General features: G+C 40.5%; 1 protein-coding gene across 7 annotated transcripts in view; it reads left to right on the top strand.

Moving 5' to 3' along the window:
- The window catches only part of MKX (mohawk homeobox), a 178555-nt gene that overhangs the window by 48837 nt on the left and 102208 nt on the right, over positions 1-27510 (top strand). For 2 of the 7 annotated variants that reach the window (XM_060291570.1, XM_060291576.1), the window contains exons 6-7: positions 11063-11096; positions 11202-13776. The exons of 3 other annotated variants lie outside the window; for them this stretch is intronic. In XM_060291570.1, the coding sequence (XP_060147553.1) occupies positions 11063-11096; positions 11202-11388 (221 nt within the window). In that variant the 3' untranslated portion in view covers positions 11389-13776. Of the gene's footprint in view, positions 1-11062; positions 11104-11201; positions 13777-27510 lie in introns of those variants that run through there. 2 more of the 7 variants (XM_030832307.2, XM_030832308.2) reach the window with 2 other exon arrangements.

Genomic DNA, 27510 nt, shown 5'->3' with positions numbered 1-27510 from the left:
ATTACGATTTTCCTGGCTGTCATTACCCAAAGAAGGGGCAATTTTTTGTGCTTTCATGATGAAAGTATGTAGTTTGTTTACCCTGGAGTGTGAGAGCCAGGCTCTTTTGTGTAGTCCTTTGATTCAAAGCAATGACTATGATCTTCTGCACAGTGCGTATTCATCACCTAGTTCTGGTTCTCTAGAGAGAATTTAATATTTAAATCACTTGTGAGTATATATAGTGCATCCCATCACCAAACCCAAAAGTGTGACTAAGTGGATCTGGTTGGTCCTAAGAATGTAATTTTTGATTCTTTTCTCTGTCTTTCTACAGCTTTCTGCTTTTCCCTGTCTCTCTTTTGTTTATTTCAAAATTAGTTTACACAACTGATTGTTAAAATATATTTCTCTCTATAGTCATCAGAAAGTATGTGAAAGGATAGAAGATATCAGGAATTACAGAGGATTGCTTTTAGTCCAAAAATAATATTGGGCTCATTGTCCGTTTCTCTAAATCAGTCATTTTTAATGATTAAAACAAATATGTTTTCTCTTTTATTTCTGGGTGTCTTATTTACTTTTAAAACAGGCTGTGACATTTACAGGGCATTACCTATGGCAACTGCTTGGCATTTAAATATATTTAAGTCATGTGAACATGCCATTCCTCTGCATTTAAATTTCCATGAAATGGCTTTGCAAGAACTTTTCTGTGTGCTGTACTCATGCTTCTTTCTGGTAGTCATCAAGCTCTGTTGTTTTTTTTTTATCTAAGACCCTAAGAGTGTCTGCGCTCTTTCTTTACGGTTTCTTTGCTTCACGTTTAAGTACTGTATTTTTGCTATCTTGTGATAGAGACACCCTGCTGAAGATTGCATTGCTTAAGGCTGTAGCGTGGAGCCTGTGTGTCTAATTTGGGTCATCGGTGGCGGGTGGTGGTCCCAGCACAGGAGGGACCCACGTGCTCTGCAGGAAGAAGGGGCTCAGCTCACCCTCCAGCAGACACGGCCGAGGGTCGTCCCTAGTTCTCAGCCTGTCCCTGGGCCTCTGGGTGGCTTCCAGGTGATGGTCACTAGCACTCTGATCCTCTTCAGCACTTTGGTCCCAGATGCTCTGCCATTTCTGCTCTTGTTCAAAAGCAAAGCCACCAGCAGGCCTAGACAGGACCCTGTCACTGCTCAGTTCAGCATGCTGACCACTGAGCTCTACTGTAGTGATTTTGGTCCTGGGGGTGACCACGCTGTTTGCATGGTGGTTCTGTTCCCCATCCCTGTTCCTCTTTAGAGATCATATAGCTCCAGGTACCTCTCAGGGCTGCTTTAAAAATAACAGATTAAAAATAACCAAAAAAGGTGTATAAACCTCATCACAATGTATAACAACACCATGCTCTGTTCTTCCTGAGGCAGGCCTGAACAAAGTATTCTTCTAAGGGCAGCAGAAACTAAGTTTACTTGAGTTTATAAAAGCTTTTTATCCTACCCTAGGAAGAAAAAAAAAATCCACATTAGGTTGAATAATTACTTTTTGATGACCCCCATCTGGATTACTATTTCCCAAAGGAAAATTTAAAAAAATATAAGACTCCCAAAAATAAAAGTCCCCACCATGACAGCAATATAGAGCTGGGCCTACGTGTTTATTTTCAAAACAGAAAACACAGATCTTATAACAGTCTGTCATTACCATAGCTGCTCCAGTTAGAAGAGAATGAGGGTGATTTGATTATTCTGAAGTATTGTGTAATACATTACAATGAAAATCTTGGGTCCCTTTATCCTCAAGTTTGTGTTTGTAATGACTCTCCCTGAACTATATACATCACAGCATAGCAAAAACTGTAATACCTGGGGAAAGTAATGCAAGTAAACTTTTGTTACACCATCCCCCCCAAAAAAGGCATATTTTAAGTGGTATTATATTCATGTTTAAGCAAAAATAGACAAAAGCATTTTGAACCTAGAGTCACCCATTTCTGAACGGCATTTTCCTAATACAAATGTTATATCTGCTACTGATACGAAGGTAGAATCAGGAACTTGGTTCATTAAACGCAGCCCCGACGGATCCTGCTGAGCCATAGGACCCTCGGCACCCCCAAGGGACCTGGGGTGGCCCCCTCAGCGGGTAAAGGTCGACCGACATGCTTCACTTCCCTCAGGGAGTCGTGATGCCAAAGCCCTTCCTGTGCACCAGGCTCTGTTCCACAAGCTTTACACTGGGCACCTCATTTAATCCTCACTGCAAGCCCGGGAAGGAGGGGTTACTCTTATCCCCGTTTTATAGGTGAACCTGAGATGCGATGCACATAAATGACTCACCCGACGCCCTGTTTCTAGTGAAACCGCCAGCTATTTTCTTATGGTCCTAAGATACATCCTGTGCCTTAGAGAAATTATTGTACAAAAAGGTGGGTTTGATCTATGAAATGTTTTTGTTTTCTCCCCAAATAGATCACCTTGTTAGGTGAAAGCAGCTTATCCCCTACTCTCTTCTAGAAATTTCTTGTATCCTACATTTAGGTGATAGCAGGGAAATAGGATCTATATGCCACTGGAATTTAATGAATGGTTTGGGGTGTCGATTCCTAGTGACTATCTGGTCTTCTCTGGTGAGATCGGGTCATCAGAAGACCTCTAGACTAGGGACACTCGGACCCATAGCCACGGCCCAGGCCCGCAAGGCCTTCTTCCTCATCTTTACGCCTCTCCCTGCTTTTCAGCTTCTCCCACCTTCAACAACATCAACAAAAATCTTCCCAATTTTCATTTGAAAGTCCTTCCCCACCCTAGTTTAGACTTCAAATGACTGTTTCCGAAATTAAAAGCAGAAAATCACAGAACCTTTAAATGTAGAAATGTGTGAACATAGAACACTGACATGCCAAGTATAATTTTAACATTTTAAGTGTATTAGGAGCATCAAAATGTATCTGAAATGTAGGAGAAAGACTCGTAATACTGTTCATCTTATGTCTAAAATATGCTTCTTTTCTATTAATAAGTACAGCAGACGAACTGTGAGTAGAGAACTGTCACTTGCACATCTTCTGGAAGATCCAAGGGGTTGGCGAACGTCACCTCTCTTGTTGTGTCATTTCTGGTGTTAATGCATTCAGACAGGTTTAACAGCAAGATCTCCTAGTCTGAAGTGTCATTTCTGGTAATTTAAGGAATTTGAAAAGCATGGCCATAATGTGAGCCAACTCAAAGATACACTTCAGTTCATATATCAAAGCAAAAGTACTTTTTGATTTTTCAGAGATACTGAAGAGCTTGAAAATACATGGATGGAGCCAGACTTTCCAGGCAGTTTCTAGATGATAGCAAATGCACATTTTTCCATTTAAAAGGCCTTTTTTGCTGAAGAAAGTCGCATTAGTACGTTGTAACCTCACACTGTTCAGCTCCATATTTATTAAACATTAACCTCCTAGACCTGTGGTGTGGCAGCTGTTATGTAGCCCTTGTGCTATTGCAGAGCTTAGAGGATGAGTGTCAGTGTTGGGACACTGGGACAGAATTAAAGTTCAGCTGAGAATCAGAGTAAGACCACCCTGTTTTCAGAACTAGTAGCCCAACTTGCACGTGGAAGGGAACACTTTTATAACCAACTCGCGCCCCTTGCAGTGCATGGGCACACACGGAAGTTACTCGGGTATAGTTAGGAAGTCATTTTCTGAGACTTTGGCTAGAAACCTAGCTTTCATGGATGAAACATCTGGGGTGACATCTCCAATATTCCCCTTGAGAAAATGAAGTAACAAAATCCAGTAGACACTTCAAGTTAGTAGATATTCTTTAATGTGGCTCCAGTGTTCTTTGTCTTGGCATGTTATGTACTCTGGCACAAAATAGCATCAGAAAAGCCATTTTGTCTTTGAAGATGATAGATTCTGCACAATTAATGCATTAATCTGTGCTCATGGGCTTTGGCCAGAGTTAAAATATTTCATCCTTACATAATGGTTTTCATATTAAATCTCTGAACAACACTATTTTTTCTGATGAACTAACGTTCAGCCCCATATTCTAGATGTAAAAAATACAGTGAGAGGAGAGGTTAATTTTTAGAAATGTTTACAAGGATTTATATAGTTCTTGGTATACATGCTTAAGCTTTCTTCTGAGTGTTCTGGAAAACATGAAGTCCTCATAACCTGAGTCTAGTGTGATTAGCCCTGCTTTCCAGGTGTGAAAGTCGGAGCACAGAGTAACTTAGCATTGAGGACCTTTAATTAGTGGAAAAGATGGAAAGTGGAGTTGAGACATTCTAATTGGGTGGTACTCCGCTTATTTGAAAAGTTACGTTCAAATTACAGATCCCACCTCCTGTGCCTTTAGTCCTCCAGTCCAGACTGATGAGGTCAGAATAACTGTGCGTTTTACCAGAACAGAGGTTCAGCTGGGAGTTAATAAGGAGCCACCGGCCTCAAGTTCTTTTCCTCCGCATAATCAGAAAAGCCGCAGGACAGCTATGTAGCTCCCTAAATGATAGGGAGCCCATCGACACTTAGAGGTTTAGCCACGGTCATGGGTGCTCCCGGAACAATAAAGATGTTCTGCTGTTGTTAATGGAACTATAACCTTTCCTGAAAGCTTTGAGGTGTCAGCTACCCCAGTCTTCACTATTGGTCCAGAAGAGAGGGGTGTGGTTTCTAATTTTTTGTTTTCTGGGAGGAGATCGAGAGGAGGACGCATTGACAGAAAGGCAGCTGACGGTGGGGACCCTGCGGATCCAGGACATCTGGGCACTATTAGCTATAGTGAGAGGCCAGCCCACGTGAGAGGTGGCAGGAAGGAAAAGAATCTTTCTCCAGATGGTGGAAGTCATGGCTGGAGGAAACACTGGCTTAATTTTTGGAAAAGATTTTCTTTAAACTCTGAAATAATTTTGGAAGCCACTCATTCTTTAAGGCCTCAGGATAAATAATTTAACTAGTATATTGCAAAGGGAAAAGAAATACCAGCTCCATCCATGAAGACGAGGCGGGTTTCATTTTATAATTTTCACTATTCCGAAAGGCTCCACTGATCCTTCCATGAGCGATAGCCTCGATATTCACCAAGTTTTGGTGCAATCTCTTCCTGTCATGCTGAAGCTTTAACGTGTAATTCACCTTCAGTCCATGGCACTGGAAAAAGCAGTTTAATCATCAACAGATAAGTGTTACAGGTTGTTGGGTAGGTTTTTATCCTTCCTTTTTTTGAGCAAAATCACTTGGGATGATTTATCTTTACTTATTCAAAGCTCTAACTACCCCAAAGAGAGGATAACCACAGACATTTCCCCTAAAGTGATGCAGCAACGGCTGTCTAGCAGTTACTTCGCAGCAGTTCAGTCCTGGTGATGCAAGAGTGATTTTAGGGGCGTCGCGTCTATTAAAATGTCTCTAATGTAAAGTCTGAGGATGAGCTCAGCGGAGCTTTAGACTTCCTATTCTGTGATTTGGACTGATTTTTTGATGTTACAGATTAAATAATAAGGAGGAAAAAAAGTCATTTTTTTGTATCTCTGTGGTCTAGAATACTAGCAAAAGGTATAGAAAAGGTGTTTAATGGGCTCTCTGTGTAAATAATGCATTAGACCTTGCCATGGTCTTTGAAGGTGGCTTTATCAACTGAGATTGCTTAAATGATGAAATGCTAGTAATTGTTATTTTAAAGATAACCCCTTCTTGTAACATTCGAGACTCTCAAAATTCAAGTTTAAACCGGGCGAAGCTGGATTTTGAATTCTTTCAAGCCGTTTCTTTTTCACAGGCGAAAATACAAGAAACAAAAAAAGAAAACAAAACAAAAAACATTGCCACATCAGGGGAAGCCAAATGAATGATTATTATCTTGTTTGTTAACGAAAGGGTAAGGGTAAGGAAGATGTAGAAGTTCAGTGAAAAAGCAAGTTCTAAAACGCATACAGAGACTTCCCTGGCGGTCCAGTGGTTAAGACTTTGCCTTGCAATGCAGGGGATGCGGGTTCGATCCCTGGTGGCGGAGCTAAGATCCCACAGGCCTTGCGGCCAAAAAAACCAAAACGTAAAACAGAAGCAATATTGTAACAAATTCAATAAAGACTTTAAAAATGGCCCACATCAAGGGCTTCCCTGGTGGCGCAGTGATTGAGGGTCCGCCTGCCGATGCAGGGGACACGGGTTCGTGCCCCGGTCCGGCAAGATCCCACATGCCGCGGAGCGGCTGGGCCCGTGAGCCATGGCCGCTGAGCCTGCGCATCCGGAGCCTGTGCTCCGCAACAGGAGAGGCCACAACAGTGAGAGGCCCGCGTACCACACACACACACACACAAAAATGGTCCACATCAAAAAAATCTTAAAACACGTACAAAGTGACTCCTTTTTAAAAAATGTATATAAACTTGCTTTGGGAGTCAGTACATCCAAATATTAATTTGAGTTATCCGTCAGTGCCCTCTATTTTCTCTTTTACACTTTTTCCTGGATTTTCTGCAGCGAACCTGCATGCCTTTCTTATTAGAGAACAACAACAAATGCTGTTTTTAAAAGTAAAGAAATGTCCAGCCGCGGTGGAACCAGTCTGTAGGGGTGTGTGAGCCCCGCCCAGATCCAGTGTGTGGGGAAGTAGAGAGAGACGGGGTCGATGCTGTCTGGTGTGAGTTCCTGCAAATCTGGAGCGATCGGTATTTCAGAATATTCAGTGAGGCTTTATATCTACCCGACTCACCAGAGTCTCGTGCTTTATCTCAGTTGTTCTAAGTATGTAAATAGCTCCAGAAACTGGTCTCGTGCGCCAGGGTCTCTTGGGACCCCTGAGACCAGAAACACTAAAGCCTGGCTGTCCACATCTGCTGTCTCCAGCAGCGGCTCCCAAACCGACCAAGTGTGAGAAGGCACATTTGTCAAGCGTCTGGAGCTCTCTTTCCATTTTAATTTAGGGAAACATATAATACATGATTTTTAGATTATGTAATTTAAAATACTTGTTTTCTTAATCTTAATTTTATTTACCTTTCAGTGGTGTGCGTAGTATTTTGTGGAACATTTTAAAACAAGCCTTACTGATTAAATTTGAAAAAAATCTCAGTGCAAAAGATTTGGCCATATTTTTTTCTCTTTTTACGACTAGAATTATTACCTCAGGAATATATATCAGAATGAGTATTTCTAAACTGCATTTCTCAAACTTAAATGGACACTTTGCCCACAGGGCTTTGTGCTTGCACATCTCGAGTTGCAGTAGAACTGAATTTTCTTTATAATTGTTTCTCTACTTAACTTTATAAGGAAACACATGTCCAAACTGAGGATAGCCCCATTTTAAGTTTCAACATGGTTTGGGTTTTACAGCATCCAAGATTTTCCTAACGACGCATCTCTTTTTTTCATTCCTTTTCTTTTTTGGTCTTAAAACACGCTCTTTTGGCTGGTTCAGTAAGTTGTTCCTGCCAACCAGTTGCTTTTATGATAATTGACAGCGTAGCTGATTTTTGGAACCTTGGGATCTAAAAAGGCATTTTAGCTCAGACGTGGGACCGGCAGAGCCAAGCTACTTGCAGAGTGAGAGAGGCAGCTGAGCTGGCCTCGGACCCGGGTCTGTGCCTGGGCAGTGACGGCGGGCGGGCGTCTGCTCAGACCCCTTCCTGCTCCTGTCACGTCCTCTCTTGAGCTACTGGGCGCCGCTTCTGGAGGGGGCTGGTGAGAGACCTCCTGTCTGCTGAAGTGGCGTCGAGTGGTGGCCCAGAAACCCACCGCTGCTTAAATACTGACGACTGGCCGAAGAGACACAAAATACTTGAACCAGATAAGCGCCGGTGAGTTTATACTTCAAAGGAAAAGAGCACATGAAAAAGAACATTCCACATTTAGCACATTTAATAGAATGAGCGGATTGTAAATTGTCTGAGTCCCCCTCAAACGACCTCCATTCTCTGAAGCCGCTGGGGCGTCTCCCCAGGTTTCAGCTCAGCATCAGGAATAGAGAACAGTCTCCCCAGATTGCCAGATGCTTATACTCCTTTGCTTTCCTACAAAAGTACAAATGTTTCAGAGTACAAGGGCCCCTGTCTGCTGTCTCCCTTCTGCTGGTGCTTCTGGGAACCGCTGCTCTGCAGGAGGTGGCTCTCGGACGCACAGAACCCCGGCGACGCGGGCAGCTCGCCAGCAGCAGCAGAAGCACGCCCTTCCAGCACCAGCTGAAGTTTTGCACCGAAACTACCCTCGGCACAGAGATGCCCCCAAAGCAGCGTTTGACCCCCCAGCAGTCAGCTTGTGCTTGTTGGTTTGAAATCTTTGACATCGAACTTCGTTACATGCTGTTTGAACATTTACTACTGATAGAGAAGCAAAGTGTGTCTTCTCTTCATTCCTTTTTATGAAGCCTTTTCTTCTGTTGCTGGGAAAGGAACCTGAATCCATACCAAATGACATTGAACTGAGTGCCCTCTCTGCCTTAGAAATAAATTACAGGATTCATCTTTGCTGCGAGGACATTGTTGACATTCGTGAAACTAATTAAGAATACCCGAACGGGGATCGGGGTCTCTGTGTTTACACTTCAAAGGTATTTTCATAGGCACCAAACTGTAAAACACATACACCCCAAGAGTAAGCAGAGTTTTGTAATTTCACGGTTGGCCGTAGTAAGCTTGTTTCTTGGTGGCAGGATCCTGGTAGGCAGCCATGGGGGCTGCTGCTTGTGGCGTCTGGCTGGCCGCGGGGATGCAGAACACCCTAGTTCACACTTCACCTTAAACCAGCTCTCGTGGACCTTCCCAGGGACCTACGTGTCTTCCTTCCACCTACAGAGTCGGCAGCCACGGCTTCCTTCCTGTTGTCTGCACTCTGTTGCCCATCCAGGTGGGGAATCGGATGCTGGTCCCCTGTGTACATGCGAGACAGCTTCGTCCGTAAGCCAGAGCATCAGTTACATGGTCGTTTCGAATTATGTTTTGTTATTTCCCTAATGTTATTTAACCTTCATGGAACTTATTCTGCTTTTGCCAAGTCTTTCCATTGGATAAATATCTCCATAATCTATTGCTTCACTTTGGCAACAGAATTCTTGCAATTTGTGGGCAAAATTGAGCAAAGGCCTAACTCGTCTTTTTCCTCTCTGTAAAATGTCCAATGTTGTTAGCTTTTCTTGTCCTAAACAAAGGCACTGACTTACTCTCTGTTCTGGTAGTGCCTTGTATCTGTCATTATTGAGCAGAGATGTGCAGTTAATAGCACCAAACGGAGAAAGACTTGACAGACAGCAGAGACACTGATGCTGGACAAGCCAAGACACAAAGTGCTTGGAGTTGTGCCCACATGTAGGACGTGATCTGTAAGCGAGGGTTACGAGGGTCCTGTGAATTCAAAGTTGTCATCCTTTTCCTTCTGTTTACATAAGCAATATTGTAATTCCAAAATTATCAAGCAGCAGAGGTGTAGCTAGCCATCCAGGCCTACCTCGTAGGGGCCGAAAGATCCAGAGGCTAGCAGGGCTCCGGAGGGGGACCAACTACGCAGGAATCCAGTTATTTTTCCAAAGATCCCTAAAACGAAAGGAGACCGAAGGGACTAACGTTTATTGTTCCATTTGGGGCCAGACACACTTCATCTCACTTACTTTTCGTGACAACCTTGCCGTTTATTCACCACGCGCTTTTGTTGTGTTTGCTTGTCTTCTTTTTCGGCAGGGTAGGTAGGGTGGCCCTGAGTGAAAGGCTGTGCAAAGAGCTCAAGGTGACCGTTACTATCTCCCGGTCTACACTGCCTGGCCTGACTCAGGATGTGTTAACAGCTTTCCCTGACTCTTTTCATCCATCGAGGGCATCAAGGTTTAGCTGCCTTGTCGACACGGTCACGTCCCTGGGAAATGTCGCCCTGCTGGGACTATATCATGATCGTGTTCCTGATCTCCCCCCCAGGTCTCTCCGAGTTCCACGACTCTCTGGGAGCCCAGGGCTGGAGATGAGGCTGCACCGCGGCAAACTAGCTTTGAGCACTGCCAGGGAGTTAGGGGAGGAGAACAAAGGGAGGGAACTGAGGGCAGGAAAAGCCAGCTTTCCAGAGGCCGTGGAGCCCAGAGACGCTGTGAGCAAACTCCCTGTCCCCATGCTTCCTGTGTGGGGTGCAGGGCTTCGTTCTGTAGGTTCTCAATGGTGTTTGTCGCTGATGGTGGTGGTGCTGGTGGCGGAGGTTTAACCGCTGTATTTCTGGCGTCTCTAAGGCTGCTGGGAGCTCCAGCCCCACTCTGTGTTCTAACCTCCCGTGCCATGCCGCTGCCCCCCTTTACCCTCTGGAATCTTTCCCTCCAGCATGTCTATTTTTGTGTTCCTGATACCTTGCTCTTTTGGCCAGAGGAGCTCCCCCAGAGAGGGTTGATCCGGATCAAGAACCCATTTCGTCTTCCTTTATAAGGTGTGGTTTTGATAGACATTCGTGCTCCGAGTGAAGCAGCAAGCCTGGCTCTCATGTCCTGCGGGATGAGGGGTCCGTGTGGAGCTCACAGACCAGTGCCTGCTTATTCCAATCCGCCAGGAGTCCTGCGTTGCTGTCAGCACTGGGTCTGTCATTCATCGGCTAACTCGCCAGAGGGGACTGCCTGCCAGTCCTGTTTCTGAGATGAAGGTTTGATTCCATGAGATCATAGACTGCCGAGCCACAGGCACCCTGAAGATCACCTAGGAGCTCCTTTATTTTATAGTTCAGGAGACTGTACCCCAGACCTCATGCAGCATCACAATCTGCCCAAAGGCACACGGCCGGCGAGTAGTGGGGTGAGACCAGAACCTGCCCCGGAACGGTCAGCAGTCTCTCCCTGTGCCGTCGCCCTTCTCACCAAAATGCCCAATCAGTGTCTCAGAACAAACTGACCGCAGATGTTTGTATGTTTATGAGAGCCACTTTTTATTCTGTATTACCTGTTCTCATCTTATTCCTGCTTCTTTGCAAAGAGATTTTTTTTCACACCTTCTTCGTAAAAAAAAAAAAAAAGTGTAATCAATTTTCAACATGTTTCCTGACGAACTTTCATTCCTCGTAATTAAGGATGAAAGGCCTGAGATTCAAAAAGATAGCAGAAAAGAAAAGTAATCAAATGTTTGCTTTTCTTTACAGACACTCTGGAAAATAGATCCAGTAAGGGTGACAGGTGAGCGGTATGTTTTTATTTGCCATTTGTGCTTTTCAGTGGTGGTCTTCTCTACGTGCGCTGCAGTGAATTTGATTATTTTCTTTCTGTTCTGCTTAAATGTAGTGCAGCTAATAGAAAGGGACCAAGCAAGGACGACACGTACTGGAAGGAGATCAATGCAGCCATGGCCTTAACAAATCTCGCACAGGGAAAAGACAAGCTGCAGGGGACCACCAGCTGCATTATCCAGAAGTCGTCCCACATTGCAGAAGTGAAGACGGTCAAAGTGCCCCTGGTTCAGCAGTTTTAAGAGTTTGTCACCTTTCAGATCGATGGCTGTTCTTCACATCAGTGTTTTTTCATAAACCCTCATCCTAGGGGCTGGAGCAGCAGTGAAGATGACTCCTTTTCAAGCCTCTTCCTATTTTTAATCGTCCTAAATATATCATTTAGTTGCTTCTATAAAAGACGTATAAATTATAAGACCTCACTTTAATCGAAAATATTAACTTATTTTATGTTACTCCAAGTATGCATAAAATGTCTGCATTGCTATTACAGTAAGTGCCTTGCTTTCCCGAAAATAAGCTGCAACGTGGGCATAGTAGAGCAGCTGTGCCTCAAAATGACAACACCACAATGCTCATGAGACTGTGAGTGCCATTCCAGATGGACCTACCCACGCCAGGACTCAAACCATAATTGCTGAAAGCCCTTGAAATGTATTCACTAATTCACATGTTAAAACTTGGAAATCTGTTCAGCCCAAATGAAATGTTCCTTTAAAGAAAAAAAATTCTGAAGTATTTAAAATTGTTCAGTGTGCTTTGCCGAGGGACAGTGAGAATTTTATGCACGTATCTTGCCTGCATATCTGGTTGGTTACAAACTTCCAAAATAAAAGGTTCAGGGATCACATAATGTGTACATTCAAGAAAAATGGCAATGAACGTGATCAGAAAAGAAGTTTTTAAGCACTGCTGGAAAACACCACAATGCTCTTCAGAATTGATTTGGATTTTCTTTTTCTCAAGTTTTGCCGAAGTTTTCAAAAAGTTTATTATCTAAATAACTCGAAATGTTCCCGTATAAAACTAAAACTATAGTTTAGGTTTAAAAACATAATCCTGTTTGCATTAGAGTTCAGCGTTTTTTGTAATGGAAACTGTTTTTCATATGGAATAGCTAAAAACCTCTTATTTGGTCCATTTCAAATTACAGTTGCTGATGGACAACTTATATTGCATTGAGAACAAGGTAATAAAAGAAATGTATCTCGATGTGAATATACATATACACACAAAATTGATTTTTAAATTTAAAACATATGGGAAACAAAACATTGAACAGTCTCTGACTTTTGCCAAATAGGACATTAAGGTGAAATCATGTATTAAAAGAAAGAACATTTTGTTTCTAAATTAGACTATCGTGGAGTGAGAATAATCAATATCAAGAAAGATCTTTTTCAATCAAACGTTAATATTCTAATCAGCTTGGGGAGGCTTGAAATTTGAATAAACAGTAGGGATGCCAAATATAAGAGAATATTTGTGCTCAGAGAAGTAAAAAGGATTTGTCTCTTTTATGGCGGGATGTTTTTTCTGAGTATGTAACCTATTTTATAAATTTTTTTTGAAACTGGAAAGCGTTTTTGTGAGTGTGAATGACAGCCAACAGTGCAGCCACGTGGTGACATTTTTCTTTATTTTGCAAAATGCTTTTAAAGCCAGAGGCTGCTCTAGTTGATATATGGACAGTGTCAGTCTTGATACACATTGTAGGACACTTTTTCATGTAACATAACATTTGGGGATTGGGTTTATTTAGTGTAATGAAAATAATTTGATATTAAGATATTTTGTACATATATATATTTTTACTTTGTTTTCTAAATTGCTGTTTGCAGTAAGAGTAAGTGCAAAGCAAGATATGTAAGTTATGACTGTATGATCAGATGAAGTATGAGTTCTTCTGGTTTACAAGATCCTTAAATAGTTACAGATCCATGATAAAACTTTGGAATCTTTATAAAACAATTTTTCGAAAATGTGATCATGTCAGTGAAAACTAAGGACAAGTACTTCACTCTTTTTCATACTATTATAAGTTATTCTGGTATTAAATATTTTAATAAAATTGTTTTTGTTTTTACATATTTCAGTTAGATGAATGGATGCTGGTTGTTTTTTAATTTGAATTAGTCATAATTCATTTTTACCATCTTTTCAAAAAGAATCAACAGATTTGTTCTATGTTATAAAGCATGGATGACAAGCCAGTATAGGACAGCTCTTCACATGATTTTCTTTAAATACCAAAGCTTGGAGTCTGGCCTATAAACACATCAAGGCGATTTGACAATTAGCACATCCTGGCATAATAGCTCCAATTGCAATTACTTTTACTTTACTTTTTCTTTTGCTGCTTTCACATTTTCTGGAAATCAAAGTCCCCCCGACCTTTAAAAGCATCTTCAACAATGCTGAGTCAGCTGCTGAGACTCTAACTCATAATTTATGTTGTAGAGAAATAGAATTACCTCTATTCTTTGTTTTGCCATATGTAATCATTTTAATAAATTTAATAACTGCCAGGAGTTCTTGACAGATTTAAAATAAAAGTTAATTTCTAGACCTCAATGATCATATGAATTTTGTTTTCCTTTGAGAGCTGACCAGGTGGAGAGGGCAGTAGAACACAAGGGTCCATTATATGCCATAATTCTCCTTAGGTTGGTCAGGGATATGATATCGGGGCACTGCATTTGTATTAGGGTTGAATTTCATCACCTTAGACCACCAACCCACCCTTTAAGAGCCGAGGAAAAGTAGGATGCTAACGGTTAAAATACATAACTTTAGAAGGAAGATTTTCATTAAAAACCTTCCAGTAGCTAATACAATACGCATTATTACTGGGTGCTGTGCACTGGAGAGAACCTTGGCTTTGAGGCTAAGCAGATGTACGTTTGCATCCCAGCTCTGCCACTCACTACTGTAGGGTCCAGACTCAGTCACTCTCAGCTTCAGTTTCTTCACCTGCAAAGTGAGAGTAATGAGTTATACCCTGTAGACTTTGCTGCAGGGTTCAGAGATAATATACAATATATAAAGTGCCTACCACAGTGCTTGGCATTTAATAGGTGCCCAATAAATGGAAGGTATTATCACATAATTTTAATTCCCTTATGTAGGGTTTATGTGCAAGAAAGTAGAAATATAAATGGAATATGAGATGTGGGTAGTTGAATAAAGAGCCTTGAGAAAGGAAAGCTGTCTGATGTGAAAGACTGCAGTGAAATGGTAAAAGTTGGTATCAGAGTTAGAACGTCAAGAAAGATCATTTCATTGTCGTTCGTCTGACACTCCTGGAGAAAAGCTTAAAGTAGAACAAAGGTAGGGAAGAACAGACGTGCCCGTAGAAGACGCAGCATGTGCGATGCCTTCGTTCCGAACAGCAAGAACTGCTTTCCCCTCCTTTTGTCCTGCTTGATCCTGTTCAGGATGACTAAGAACTCAAGCTGCTGTCTGTACTCTGCCTGCTCCAAGTAGCAATGTTTAGCAAACAGTGGCAACGGCCGTGGTCTGCTTTTAAACTCATCCAGCTCGAAGGCATCACATCGTGCAAATAAACACAGAAAATAAGAGCAAGCGCGCAGACTCTTGCGTCTGGGGCCGCTTAGGTCGGCCACGCCTTGGAAGGCAGTGCGGGGTGGCGGTAGAGCTTGGGCCCGCGCAGCCTGGCTGGGCCTCTTCACTTCTGAGTGACTTTGGGGAGTAAGCATAAGGCGTCTGTACCCAGTGTTTGCATCTATAAAATTTGATCTCTTGAAATTTACCTACTCCAAAGATCTGTTATGAGGATGAAGTAAGACAGTGGATAGAAAAGTGCTTTGCCAACTGCATGGTACTGTACAACTGTTAACGATTATTAATGAGTTCCAGATGACTCGGAAAGGCCTAATATCCCATAATTTTTGGCAGAATAAATTGCGGTTTCCGTGACGCATAGAGGACCCCTAGATTTTGAAGACTTGTTATGTGCCCCCACCTTTGGGCCTTCTTGAGTACAGAGTCTTTTGGTCCTGCGCTTCTTCATAACAGTTATGATCAGAATTAGGTCATTGATTGTCACACTGCAGGGACAGAGTCCTGACTTCACCGCTTCCTAGCTTTGAGACCCATCCTAGAGACGAACTAAAAATTTGGTTTGGTTGGTGTGTGCATTGGCCATAATGAACTTTTTCTTAAGGTGAGAAAAACAGATTTCTGAGTTTGGAAAAACAAGCTGATGTGTTGTTACATCTTTACACAGATGACTCCATGGAAATTCATCCCATGTAAAGATTGTCTCAGTAAGTCTTCTGAAACAAATCTCAGCCCAAGTTTCCAGTTTCTGGAAACCTGATCTGCAGTGAGCCTGATTCATGACTTCTAAAGAAAACTTTTTAATTCATGTTTTAAAACATTATAAACGTAGCTTGTGCTAGTTGTAGAGACACTGAAGCAGTACAGAGGGACACAGATAAAAAGCCCCATGCCCTATCTCTCCACGATCCCAATCCCACGTCCCAAAGGTAACCATGGTTCACAACGTCTTGTGTATGCTTCCAGAAACTCTATGTACATACAACCTTGTGCTTTTTCATCTTGTACTTGGTACTATATTCCTCCTACTTTGCAACATTTTTTACACTCCATCCTATGTGTGTGTACATATACAGTATATATACATATATGCTATATGTAGCTTTCCTTATTTTAAATGATTGCATAGGATTTTGGTTCAGGTTATTAAATGTATCCAACAAATACCCCTATGGACTTAAGAGTTATTTCCAATTTTTAGTTATTACAAACTAGTGCTATTCAAAGTGCTGTTTCACATCGAGATAAGGAGCTTTCGTCCAAATACAAATCAATATACTGTTTTCTTAATCAAGAAATTCTTTCTATGAGAAAAGATTGTCACCTGAACTCACAGTGCTCCTAGAAGTGTAGCTGAATTACATCCTGGCCCCTGATCTCCCAGCAGACCAATAACAAGCCATCTGTAGATTATCACTGCTGTGCAGACCGTGTTTCAGTAGCACTGTTACAAATACTGATGCAGTGAACCTTCTTGTGTGTATATGTCTTCAGCCACTTATATGTCTGTGGAAGTAATGTGTCGAATGATAGGTACGTTAAACATTTTGATGGATGTTGACAAATTACCATTTTAAAGTTTTACCATTTTACACTTCTAACAGTAGGCTGTGAGTGTCTGTTTTCTTCCAGTTGGTCAAAACACTGAATATTACTAAACTTTTCAATACTTGACAATGTGGTAAATAAAAAATGATATCTCAGCGTTGTCTTAAATTATACTTTTTAAAGATGAGTGATATTGTGCATAAGCTTATTGGCCTTTGGTATTTCTATTCAGTGAACTGCCTGTTTATATCTGTCTGTCTGGTTTCCCTCCCTCCCTTCCTTCCTTCCTTCCTCCCTCCGTCCGTCCGTCCCTCCCTCCCTTCCTTCCTTTCTTCCATTTGTTAGTGATTTGTATGGGCTCTTTGCAAATCTAAAACTTCTAAATCTAAAATACCTTATCTATAATACAGGTTGCAAATATTTTCCCAGTTTTTAGTATATTTTTTACTTCCCTTATAATATTTTTAAAATTCAGAACTTAAACATCACATGTGCATATACACAGGATGTATAAGAGGTACTACATGTATTCGGTCATCACAGAAGCAGTGTAGCTCTAGAGCCAGAATGCTGAGGTTCAAATTCTATCTCTTCTGCTTACTAGCCCTACAATCTTAGACAAGACACTTAACCTCAGTTTCCTCATCTTTATGAGGAAACTGAATCATAATATGAATATGATATGAATATAATATGAATCATAATAATACTTACTTCCTAGTGCTGTGAGATTAAATTAGTTATTATATACAAGAGCACTTACAACGATAGTACCTGGTACATAGTTAGTGCCTAGATTGTAAAAAGATTCACCCAATTTTCTATTAGATTTTTGGTTCACTTTTTTCTTTTTTTTTATTAGTTATCTAGTTTATACATATTAGTGTATACACGTCAGTCCCAGTCTCCCAGTTCATCCCACCACCACCACCACCCGCCCCGCTTTCCCCCACCGGTGTCCATACGTTTGTTCTCTACATCTGTGTCTCTATTTCTGCCTTGCAAACTGGTTCGCCTGTACCATTTTTCTAGGTTCCACATATATTCGTTAATATGCGATATTTGCTTTTCTCTTTCTGACTTAATTCACTCTGTATGACAGTCTCTAGGTCCATCCACATCTCTACAAATGACTGAATTTCATTCCTTTCTATGGCTGAGTAATATTGCATTGTATATATGTGCCACATCTTCTTTAACCATTTATCTGTCGATGAGCATTTACGTTCCTTCCATGACCTGGCTATTGTAAATAGAGCTGCAATGAACATTGTGGTACATGACTCTTTTTGAATTATGGTTTTCTCAGGGTATATGCCCAGTAGTGGGATTGCTGGGTCATATGGTAGTTCTATTTGTAGTTTTTTGAGGAACCTCCATACTGTTCTCCATAGTGGCTGTACCAGTTCACATTCCCACCAGCAGTGCAGGAGAGTTCCCTTTTCTCCACACCCTCTCCAGCATTTATTGTTTCTAGATTTTTTGATGACGGCCATTCTGACTGGTGTGAGGTGATACCTCATGTAGTTATGATTTGCATTTCTCTAATGATTAGTGATGTTGAGCATCCTTTCATGTGTTTGTTGGCAGTCTGTATATCTTCTTTGGAGAAATGTCTATTTAGGTCTTCTGCCCATTTGTGGATTGGGTTGTTTGTTTTTTTGATATTGAGCTGCATGAGCTGCTTGTAAATTTTGGAGATTAATCCTTTGTCAGTTGCTTCATTTGCAAATATTTTCTCCCATTCTGAGGGTTGTCTTTTCGTCTTGTTTGTGGTTTCCTTTGCTGTGCAAAAGCTTTGCAGTTTCATGAGGTCCCATTTGTTTATTTTTGTTTGTATTTCCATTTCTCCAGGAGGTGGGTCAAAAAGGATCTTGCTGTGATTTATGTCATAGAGTGTTCTGCCTGTGTTTTCCTCTCAGAGTTTGATAGTGTCTGGCCTTACATTTAGGTCTCTAATCCATTTTGAGCTTATTTTTGTGTGTGGTGTTAGGGAGTGTTCTAATTTCATTCTTTTACACGTAGCTGTCCAGTTTTCCCAGCACCACTTATTGAAGAGGCTGTCTTTTCTCCACTGTATATTCCTGCCTCCTTTATCAAAGATAAGGTGACCATATGCGCGTGGGTTTATCTCTGGGCTTTCTATCCTGTTCCATTGATCTATATTTCTGTTTTTGTGCCCGTACTATATTCTCTTGATAACTGTAGCTTCGTAGTATAGTCTGAAGTCCGGGAGCCTGATTCCTCCAGCTCCGTTTTTCTTTCTCAAGATTGCTTTGGCTATTTGGTGTCTTTTGTGTTTCCATACAAATTGTGAAATCTTTTTTATTGTAGTTCTGTGAAAAATGCCCTTGGTAGTTTGATAGGGATTGCATTGAATCTGTAGATTGCTTTGGGTAGTAGAGTCATTTTCACAATGTTGATTCTTCCAATCCAAGAACATGGTATATATCTCTCCATCTGTTTGTATCAGCTTTAATTTCTTTCATCAGTGTCTTATAGTTTTCTGCATACAGGTCTTTTGTCTCCTTAGGTAAGTTTATTCCTAGGTATTTTATTCTTTTTGTTGCAATGGTAAATGGGAGTGTTTCCTTAATTTCTCTTTCAGAGTTTTCATTATTAATGTATAGGAATGCAAAAGATTTCTGTGCATTAATTTTGTATCTTGCTACTTTACCAAATTCATTGATTAGCTCTAGTAGTCTTCTGGTAGCATCTTTAGGATTCTCTATGTATAGTATCATGTCGTCTGCAAACAGTGACAGCTTTACTTCTTCTTTTCCGATTTGGATTCCTTTTATTTCTCTTTCTTCTCTGATTGCTGTGGCTAAAACTTCCAAAACTGTTTTAATAACAGTGGTGCGAGTGGACAACCTTGACTTGTTCTGATCTTAGTGGAAATGGTTTCAGTTTTTCACCACTGAGAACGATGTTGGTGGTGTGTTTGTCATATATGGCCTTTATTATGTTGAGGTAAGTTCCCTCTATGCCTACTTTCTGGAGGGTTTTTATCATAAATGGGTGTTGAATTTTGTCAAAAGCTTTTTCTGAATCCATTGAGAAGATCATATGGTTTTTCTCCTTCAGTTTGTTAATATGGTTTATCACATCTATTGATTTACATATATTGAAGAATCCTTGCATTCCTCTGGGATAAACCCCACTTGATCATGGTGTATGATTCTTTTAATGTGCTGTTGGATTCTGTTTGCTAGTATTTTGTTGAGGATTTTTGCATCTATGTTCATCAGTGATATTGGCTTGTAGTTTTCTTTCTTTGTGATATCTTTGTCTGGTTTTGGTATCAGGGTGATGGTGGCCTCAGAGAATGAGTTTGGGAGTATTCCTCCCTCTGCTGTATTTTGGAAGACTTTGAGAAGGATAGGTGTTAGCTCTTCTCTAAATGTTGGATAGAGTTCGCCTGTGAAGCCATCTGGCCCTGGGCTTTTGTTTGTTGGAAGATTTTTAATCACAGTCTCAATTTCAGTGCTTGTGACTGGTCTGTTTATATTTTCTATTTCTTCCTGGTTAAGTCTCGGAAGGTTGTGGTTTTCTAAGAATTTGTCCATTTCTTCCAGGTTGTCTATTTTATTGGGTATAGTTGCTTGTAGTAATATCTCATGATCCTTTGTATTTCTGCAGTATCAGTTGTTACCTTTCCTTTTTCATTTCTAATTCGATTGATTTCAGTCTTCTCTCTTTTATTCTTGATGAGTCTGGCTAATGGTGTGTCAATTTTGTTTATCTTCTCAAAGAACCAGGTTTTAGTTTTATTGATCTTTGTTATCATTTCCTTCATTTCTTTTTCTTTTATTTCTGATCTAATCTTTATGATTTCTTTCCTTCTGCTAACATTGGGGGTTTTTTTTTGTTGATGTTCTTCTTTCTCTAATTGCTTTAGGTGCAAGGTTAGGTTGTTTATTTGAGGTTTTTCTTGTTTCTTGAGGTAGGATTGTATTGCTATAAACTTCCCTCTTAGAACTGCTTTTGCTACATCCCATAGGTTTTGGGTCATCGTGTTTTCATTGTCATTTGTTTCTAGGTAGTTTTTGATTTCTTCAGTGATCTCTTCGTTATTAAGTAGTCCCATTTGTTTATTTTTGTTTTTATTTCCATTTCTCTAGGAGGTGAGTCAAAAAAGATCTTGCTGCGATTTATGTCAAAGAGTGTTCTTCCTATGTTTTCCTGTAAGAGTTCTACAGTGTCCCGCCTTACATTTAGGTCTTTAATCCATTTTGAGTTTATGTTTGTGTATGGTATTAGGGAGTGTTCTAATTTCATTCTTTGACATGTAGCTGCCCAGTTTTCCCAGCACTACTTATTGAAGAGACTATCTTTTCTCCATTGTGTATCCTTGTCTTCTTTGTCATAGATTAGTTGACCATAGGTGTGTGGGTTTATCTCTGGGCTTTCTGCCTGTTCCATTGATCTATATTTATGTTTTTGTGCCAGTACCATATTGTCTTGATTACTGTAGCTTCATAGTATAGTCTGAAGTCTTGGAGTCTGATTCCTCCAGCTCTGTTTTCTTTCCCTCAAGACTGCTTTGGCTTCTCAGGGTCTTTTGTGTCTCCATACAAATTTTAAGATTTTTTGTTCTAGTTCTGTAAAAAATGGCATTGGTAATTTGATAGGGATTGCATTGAATCTGTAGATTGCTTTGTGTAGTATAGTCATTTTCACAATATTGATTCTTCCAATCCAAGAACAAGGTATATCTCTCCATCTGTTTGTGTCATCTTTGATTTCTTTCATCAGTGTCTTATAGATTTCTGAGTACAGGTCTTTTACCTACTTAGGTAGGTTTAGTCCTAGGTATTTTATTCTTTTTGTTGCAATGGAGAATGGGATTGTTTCCTTAATTTCTCATTCCGATCTTTCATCATTAGTGTATAGGAATGCAAGAGATTTCTGTGCAATAATTTTGTATCCTGAAATTTTACCAAATTCATCGATTAGCTCTAGTAGTTTTCTGGTGGCAACTTTAGGATTATCTATGTATAGTATCATGTCATCTGCAAACAGTCACAGTTTTACTTCTTCTTTTCCAATTTGTATTCCTTTTATTATTTTTTTTTATCTGATTGCCGTGGCTAGGAATTCCAAAACTATGTTGAATAAGAATGGCAAGAGTAGAAATCCTTGTCTTGTACCTGGTCTTAGAGGAAATGCTTTCAGTTTTTCACCATTGAGAACGATGTTGGCTGTGGGTTTGTCATATGGCCTTTAGTATGTTGAGGTAGGTTCTGTCTATGCCCACTTTCTGGAGTTTTTTATCATAAATGGGTGTTGAATTTTGTCAAAAGCTTTTTCTGCATCTATTGAGTTGATCGTATGGTTTCTATTCTTCAATTTGTTAATATGGTGTATTACATTGATTGATTTGCATATATTGAAGAATCCTTGCATCCCTGGGATAAATCCCACTTGATCATGGTGTATGATCCTTTTAATGTGTTGTTGGATTCTGTTTGCTAGTATTCTGTTGAGGATTTTGCATCTATATTCATCAGTGATATTGGTCTTTAATTTTCCTTTTTTTGTAGTATCTTTGTCTGACTTTGGTATCAGGGTGATTGTGGCCTCATAGAATAAGCTTGGGATTGTTCCTCCCTCTGCATTTTTTTTTGGAAAAGTTTGAGAAGAATAGGTGTTAGCTCTTCTCTAAATGTTGGATAGAATTCATCTGTGAAGCCATCTGGTCCTGGACTTTTGTTTGTTGGAAGATTTTCCATCACAGTTTCAATTTCATTACTTGTGATTGGTCTGTTTATAGTTTCTATTTCTTCCTGGTTCAGTCTTGGAAGCTTATGCCTTTCTAAGAATTTGTCTGTTTCTTCCAGGTTGTCCATTTTATTGGCATAGAGTTGCTTGTAGTAGTCTCTTAGGATGCTTTGTATTTCTGCGGTGTCCATTGTAACTTCTCCTTTTTCATTTCTAATTTTATTGATTTCATTACTCTCCCTCTTTCTTAATGAGTCTGGCTAAAGGTTTATCAATTTTGTTTATCTTCTCAAAGAACCAGTTTTAAATTCATTGATCTTTGGTATTGTTTTCTTTGTTGCTGTTTCATTTATTTCTTCTCTGATCTTTATGACTTTTTCCCTTCTACTAAGTTTGGGTTTTGTTTGTTCTTCTTTCTCTAGTCCCTTTAGGTGTAAGTTTTGATTGTTTATTTCAGATTTTTCTTGTTTCTTGAGGTAGGGTTGCATTGCTATAAAATTCCCTCATGGAACTGCTTTGGCTGCATCCCATAGGTTTTGGATCATCGTGTTTTCATTGTCATTTGTCCCTAGATATTTTCTGATTTCCTCTTTGATTTCATCAATGATCTCTTGGTTATTTAGTACCACATTGTTTAGCCTCCATGTGTTTGTGTTTTTTATGTTTTTTTTTTCCTGTAATTGATTTCTAATTTCATAGCATGGTGGTCAAGATGCTTGATATGATTTAAATTTTCTTAAATTTACTGAGGCTTGATTTGTGACCCATGATGTGATCTATCCTGGAGAATGTTCCATGTGCACTTGAGAAGAAGGTGTAATCTGCTGTTTTTGGATGGAGTGTCCTATAAATATCAATTAAATCTATCTGGTCTATTGTGTCATTTAAAGCTTGTGTTTCCTTATTAATTTTCTGTTATAGCTGTTAGCATTTGCCTTATGTACTGAGGACCTCCTATGTTGAGTGCATATATATTTATAATTGTTATATCTTCTTCTTGGATTGATCCCTTGGTCACTATGTAGTGTCCTTCCTTGTCTCTTGTAACATTATTTTAAAGTCTATTTTATCTGATACGAGTATTGCTACTCCAGCTTTGATTTCCATTTGCATGGAATATCTTTTTCCGTCCCCTCACTTTCAGTCTGTATGTGTCCCTAGGTCTGAAGTGGCTCTCTTGTAAACAGCATATATATGGGTCTTGTTTTTGTATCCATTCAGTGAGCCTTCGTCTTTTGGTTGGAGCGTTTAATCCATTCACATTTAAGGTAATTGTCGATATGTATGTTCCTATTACCTTTTTCTTAATTGTTTTGGGTTTTTTTTTTTTTTTTGTAGGTCTTTTTCTTCTCTTGTGTTTCCCACTTAGAGAATTTCCTTTAGCATTTGTTGTAGAACTGGTTTGGTGGTACTGAATCCTCTTAGCTTTTGCTTGTCTGTAAAGCTTTTGACTTCTCTGTCGAATCTGAATGAGATCCTTGCCGGGTAGAGTAATCTTAGTTTTAGGTTCTTCCCTTTCATCACTTTACATATATGGTGCTACTCCCTTCTGGCTTGTAGAGTTTCTGCTGAGAAATCAGCTATTAACCATATGGGAGTTCCTTTATATGTTATTTGTTGTTTTTCCCTTGTTGCTTTTAATAATTTTTCTGTGTCTTTAATTCTTGTCAATTTGATTACTATGTGTCTCGGTGTGTTTCTCCTTGGCATTATTCTGCCTGGCGCACTCTGCACTTCCTGGACTTGGATGGCTATTTCCTTTCCCATGTTAGGGAAGTTTTCGACTATAATGTCTTCAAATTTTTTTTCAGGTCCTTTCTCTCTCTCTTCTCCTTCTGGGCCCCCTATAATGCGAATGTTGGTGTGTTTAATGTTGTCCAGAGGTCTCTTAGCTGTCTTCATTTCTTTTCATTCCTTTTTCTTTATTCTGTTCCATGGCAGTGATTTCCACCATTCTGTCTTCCCAGTCATTTATCCATTGTTCTATCTCAGTTACTCTGCTATTCATTCCTTCTAGTGTATTTTTCATTTTATTTATTGTATTGTTCATCTCTGTTTGTTTGTTCTGTAATTTTTCTAGGTCTTTGTTAAACATTTCTTTTTTTTGACATTTTAAATGTAGTTTTTTAAAAACATCTTTATTGGAGTATAATTGCTTTATAATGTTGTGTTAGTTTCTGCTGTATAACAAAGTGAATCAGCTATACGTATACATATATCCCCATATCCCCTCCCTCTTGTGCCTTCCTCCCACCCTCCATATCCCACCCGTCTAGGTGGTCACAAAGTACCCTGTGCTATGTGGCTGCTTCCCACTAGCTATCTATTTTACATTTGGTAGTGTATATATGTCAGTGCTACTCTCTCACTTCGCCCCAGCTTACCCTTCCCCCTCCCCATGTCCTCAAGTCCATTCTCTATGTCTGTGTCTTTATTCTTCTCCTGCCCCTAGGATCATTAGAACATTTCTTTTTCTAATTCCATATATATATGTTTGCATATGGTATTTGTTTTCCTGTTAAACATTTCTTGTATCTTTTTGATCTCTGCCTCCCTTCTTTAACCGAGGTCCTGGACCATCTTCAGTATCATTATTCTGAATTCTTTTTTTGGAAGGTTGCCTATCTCTACTTCATTTAGTTGTTTTTCTGGTGTTTTATCTTGTTCGTTTATCTGGTACATAGTCCTCTGCATTTTCATTTTGTCTATCTTTCTCTGAATGTGGTTTCTGTTCCACAGGCTGCAGGATTGTAGTTCTTTTTGCTTCTGCTGTCTGCCCTCTGGTGGATGAGGCTATCTAAGAGGCTTGTGCAAGTTTCCTGATGGGGGGGACTGGTGGTGAGTAGAGCTGTGTGTTGCTCTGCTGGGCAGAGCTCAGTAAAACTTTAATTCGCTTGTCTACTAATGGGTGGGGCTGAGTTCCCTTCCTGTTGGTTGTCTGGCCTGAGGTGACCCAGCACTGGAGCCTACAGGCTCTTTGGTGGGGCTAACGATGGACTCTGGGAGGGCTCACGCCAAGGAGTACTTCCCAGAACTTCTGCTGCCAGTGTCCTTGTCCCCATGGTGAGCCACAGCCACCCCCTGCCTCTGCAGGAGACGCTCCAACACTAGCAGGTAGGTCTGGTTCAGTCTCCTATGGGGTCACTGCTCCTTCCCCCTGGGTCCCGACGCACACACTACTTTGTGTGTGCCCTCCACAAGTGGAGTCTCTGTTTCCCCCAGTCCTATTGCAGTCCTTCAATCAAATCCCACTAGCCTTCAAAGTCTGATTCTCTGGGAATTCCTCCTCCCGTTGCCAGACCCTGAGGTTGGGAAGCCTGACGTGGGGCTCAGAACCTTCACTCCAGTGGGTGGACTTCTGTGGTATAAGTGTTCTCCAGTCTGTGAGTCACCCACTCAGCACTTATGGGATTTGATTTTATTGTGATTGTGCCCCTCCTACCATCTCATCGTGGCTTCTCCTTTGTCTCTGGATGTGGGGTATCTTTTTGGTGAGTTCCAGTGTCTTCCTCCAAACTCTGGAACTCCACACTCCCATACTCTGGAAGCTTCCCTTTGGATGTGCTGCATCTCCCCTTCCGTGCAGGTCCTTTTGGTTCATTTTTGTATGTTTAAGTCTTGGCCATTTATTTTGGCATTAAACCTGAGCTGGGCACTCCTAAAAATTAAATACTTATGTATAAGTCTAACAAAATATGTACAAGATCTCTATGAGGAAAACCACAAAACTCTGATGAACAAAATCAAAGATCAAAGAAGAATTAAAAAAATTGTTCCATGTTAATGGTTGGAAAGACTCAATATTGTCAAGATGTCAGTTCTTCCCACTTTGATGTATAGATTCAATGCAATCCCCAGCAAAATCTCACCAAGTTGTGGATGTCAACAAACTGATTCTGAAGTTTACATGTAGAGGCAAAAGTTCCAGAATAGCCAACAATATTGAAGAAGAACACAGTGGGAAGATTGATACTACCTGACTCCATGACTTGCTATAAAGCTCCATCAGGGCAGTGTGGTGCTGATTAAAGAACAGACAAATTCAACAGTGCAACAGAATAGAGAGCCCAGAAATAGACTCACACAAATACAGCTAACTGATATTTGACAAAGTAGCAAAGGCAATATAATGGAGAAAAGATAGTCTTTTCAACAAATTGTGCTAGAATAACTGGACATCCACATGCGAAAGAAAAAAAAGAATCTAGACACAGTCCTTTCACTAATTCACAAAAATTAATTCAAAATGGATCACAGATCCATTTACATAAAACGTAAAACTACAGAACTCCTAGAAGATAACACAGGAGAAAACCTTGATGATCTTGGGTATGGTGATGACTTTTTAGATACATCAACAAAGGCATAATACGTGAAAGAAACAATTGATAAACTGTGCTTCATTAAAATGAAAAACTTCTGAAACACAATGCCAAGAGAATAAGACAAGCCACAGACTGGGAGAAAGTATTTGCAAACAACACATGTGATAAAGGTCTCTTATCCAAAGTATACAGAGAACTCTTAAATTCAATAAGAAAACAAGGGGGCTTCTGTGGTGGCGCAGTGGTTGAGAGCCTGCCTGCCGATGCAGGGGACATGGGTTTGTGCCCCGGTCCGGGAAGATCCCACATGCCGCGGAGCGGCTAGGCCCGTGAGCCATGGCTGCTGAGCCTGCGCGTCCGGAGCCTGTGCTCTGCAACGGGAGAGGCCACAACAGTGAGAGGCCCGTGTACTGCCAAAAAAAAAAAAAAAAAAAAAAAAAAGAAAACAACCTGATTTTAAAATGGGCCAAAGATCTTAACAGACACCTCACTAAAGAAGATATACTGATGGCAAATGAGCATATTGAAAGATGCTTCACATCATATGTTATCATAGAAATGCAAATTAAAACCACAATGAGATGCCACTACACACCTATCAGAATGGTCAAAACCAGAACACTGACACCACCAAATGCTGGTGCGGATGGGGAGCAACAGGAACTCTCATCCATTGCTGGCGGGAATGCAAAATGGTGCAGCCACTCCGGAAGAGAGTTGGGCGGTTCCTTGCAAAACTAAACTTACTCTTACCACATGAACCAGGAATCATGCTCCTTGGTATTTATCCAAAGGAGTTGAAACCTTGTCCACACAAAAACCTGCACATGGATGTTTACAGCAGCTTTATTCACAACTGCCCAAACTTGGAAGCAACCAAGACATCTTTTAGCAATTTAATAGATAAATAACCTGTGGCATAACCAGACAATGGAATATGATTCAGCACTAAAAGCAAATGAACCATCAAGCTACGAAAAGACCTGCAAGAACCTTAGATGCGTGTCTAAGTGAGAGAAGCCAACCTGAAAAGGCTGCACACTGTGTGGTTCCTACTGTATGACACTCAGGGAGAAGCAAGACTATGGAGACAGAATAAAGATCAGAGGTTTCCAGGGGTTCAGGGATAGGGCAGGATGAGCAGGTAGGGCACAGATGACTTTTTAGGGCATGATACCATAGTGA

This window comes from Globicephala melas, chromosome 2, assembly GCF_963455315.2.
Source record: "Globicephala melas chromosome 2, mGloMel1.2, whole genome shotgun sequence".
NCBI classification, from domain to species: Eukaryota; Metazoa; Chordata; class Mammalia; order Artiodactyla; family Delphinidae; genus Globicephala; species Globicephala melas.
Note: the sequence above shows the minus strand (reverse complement) of the source record. Positions and strands in the feature narration are given on the sequence as shown.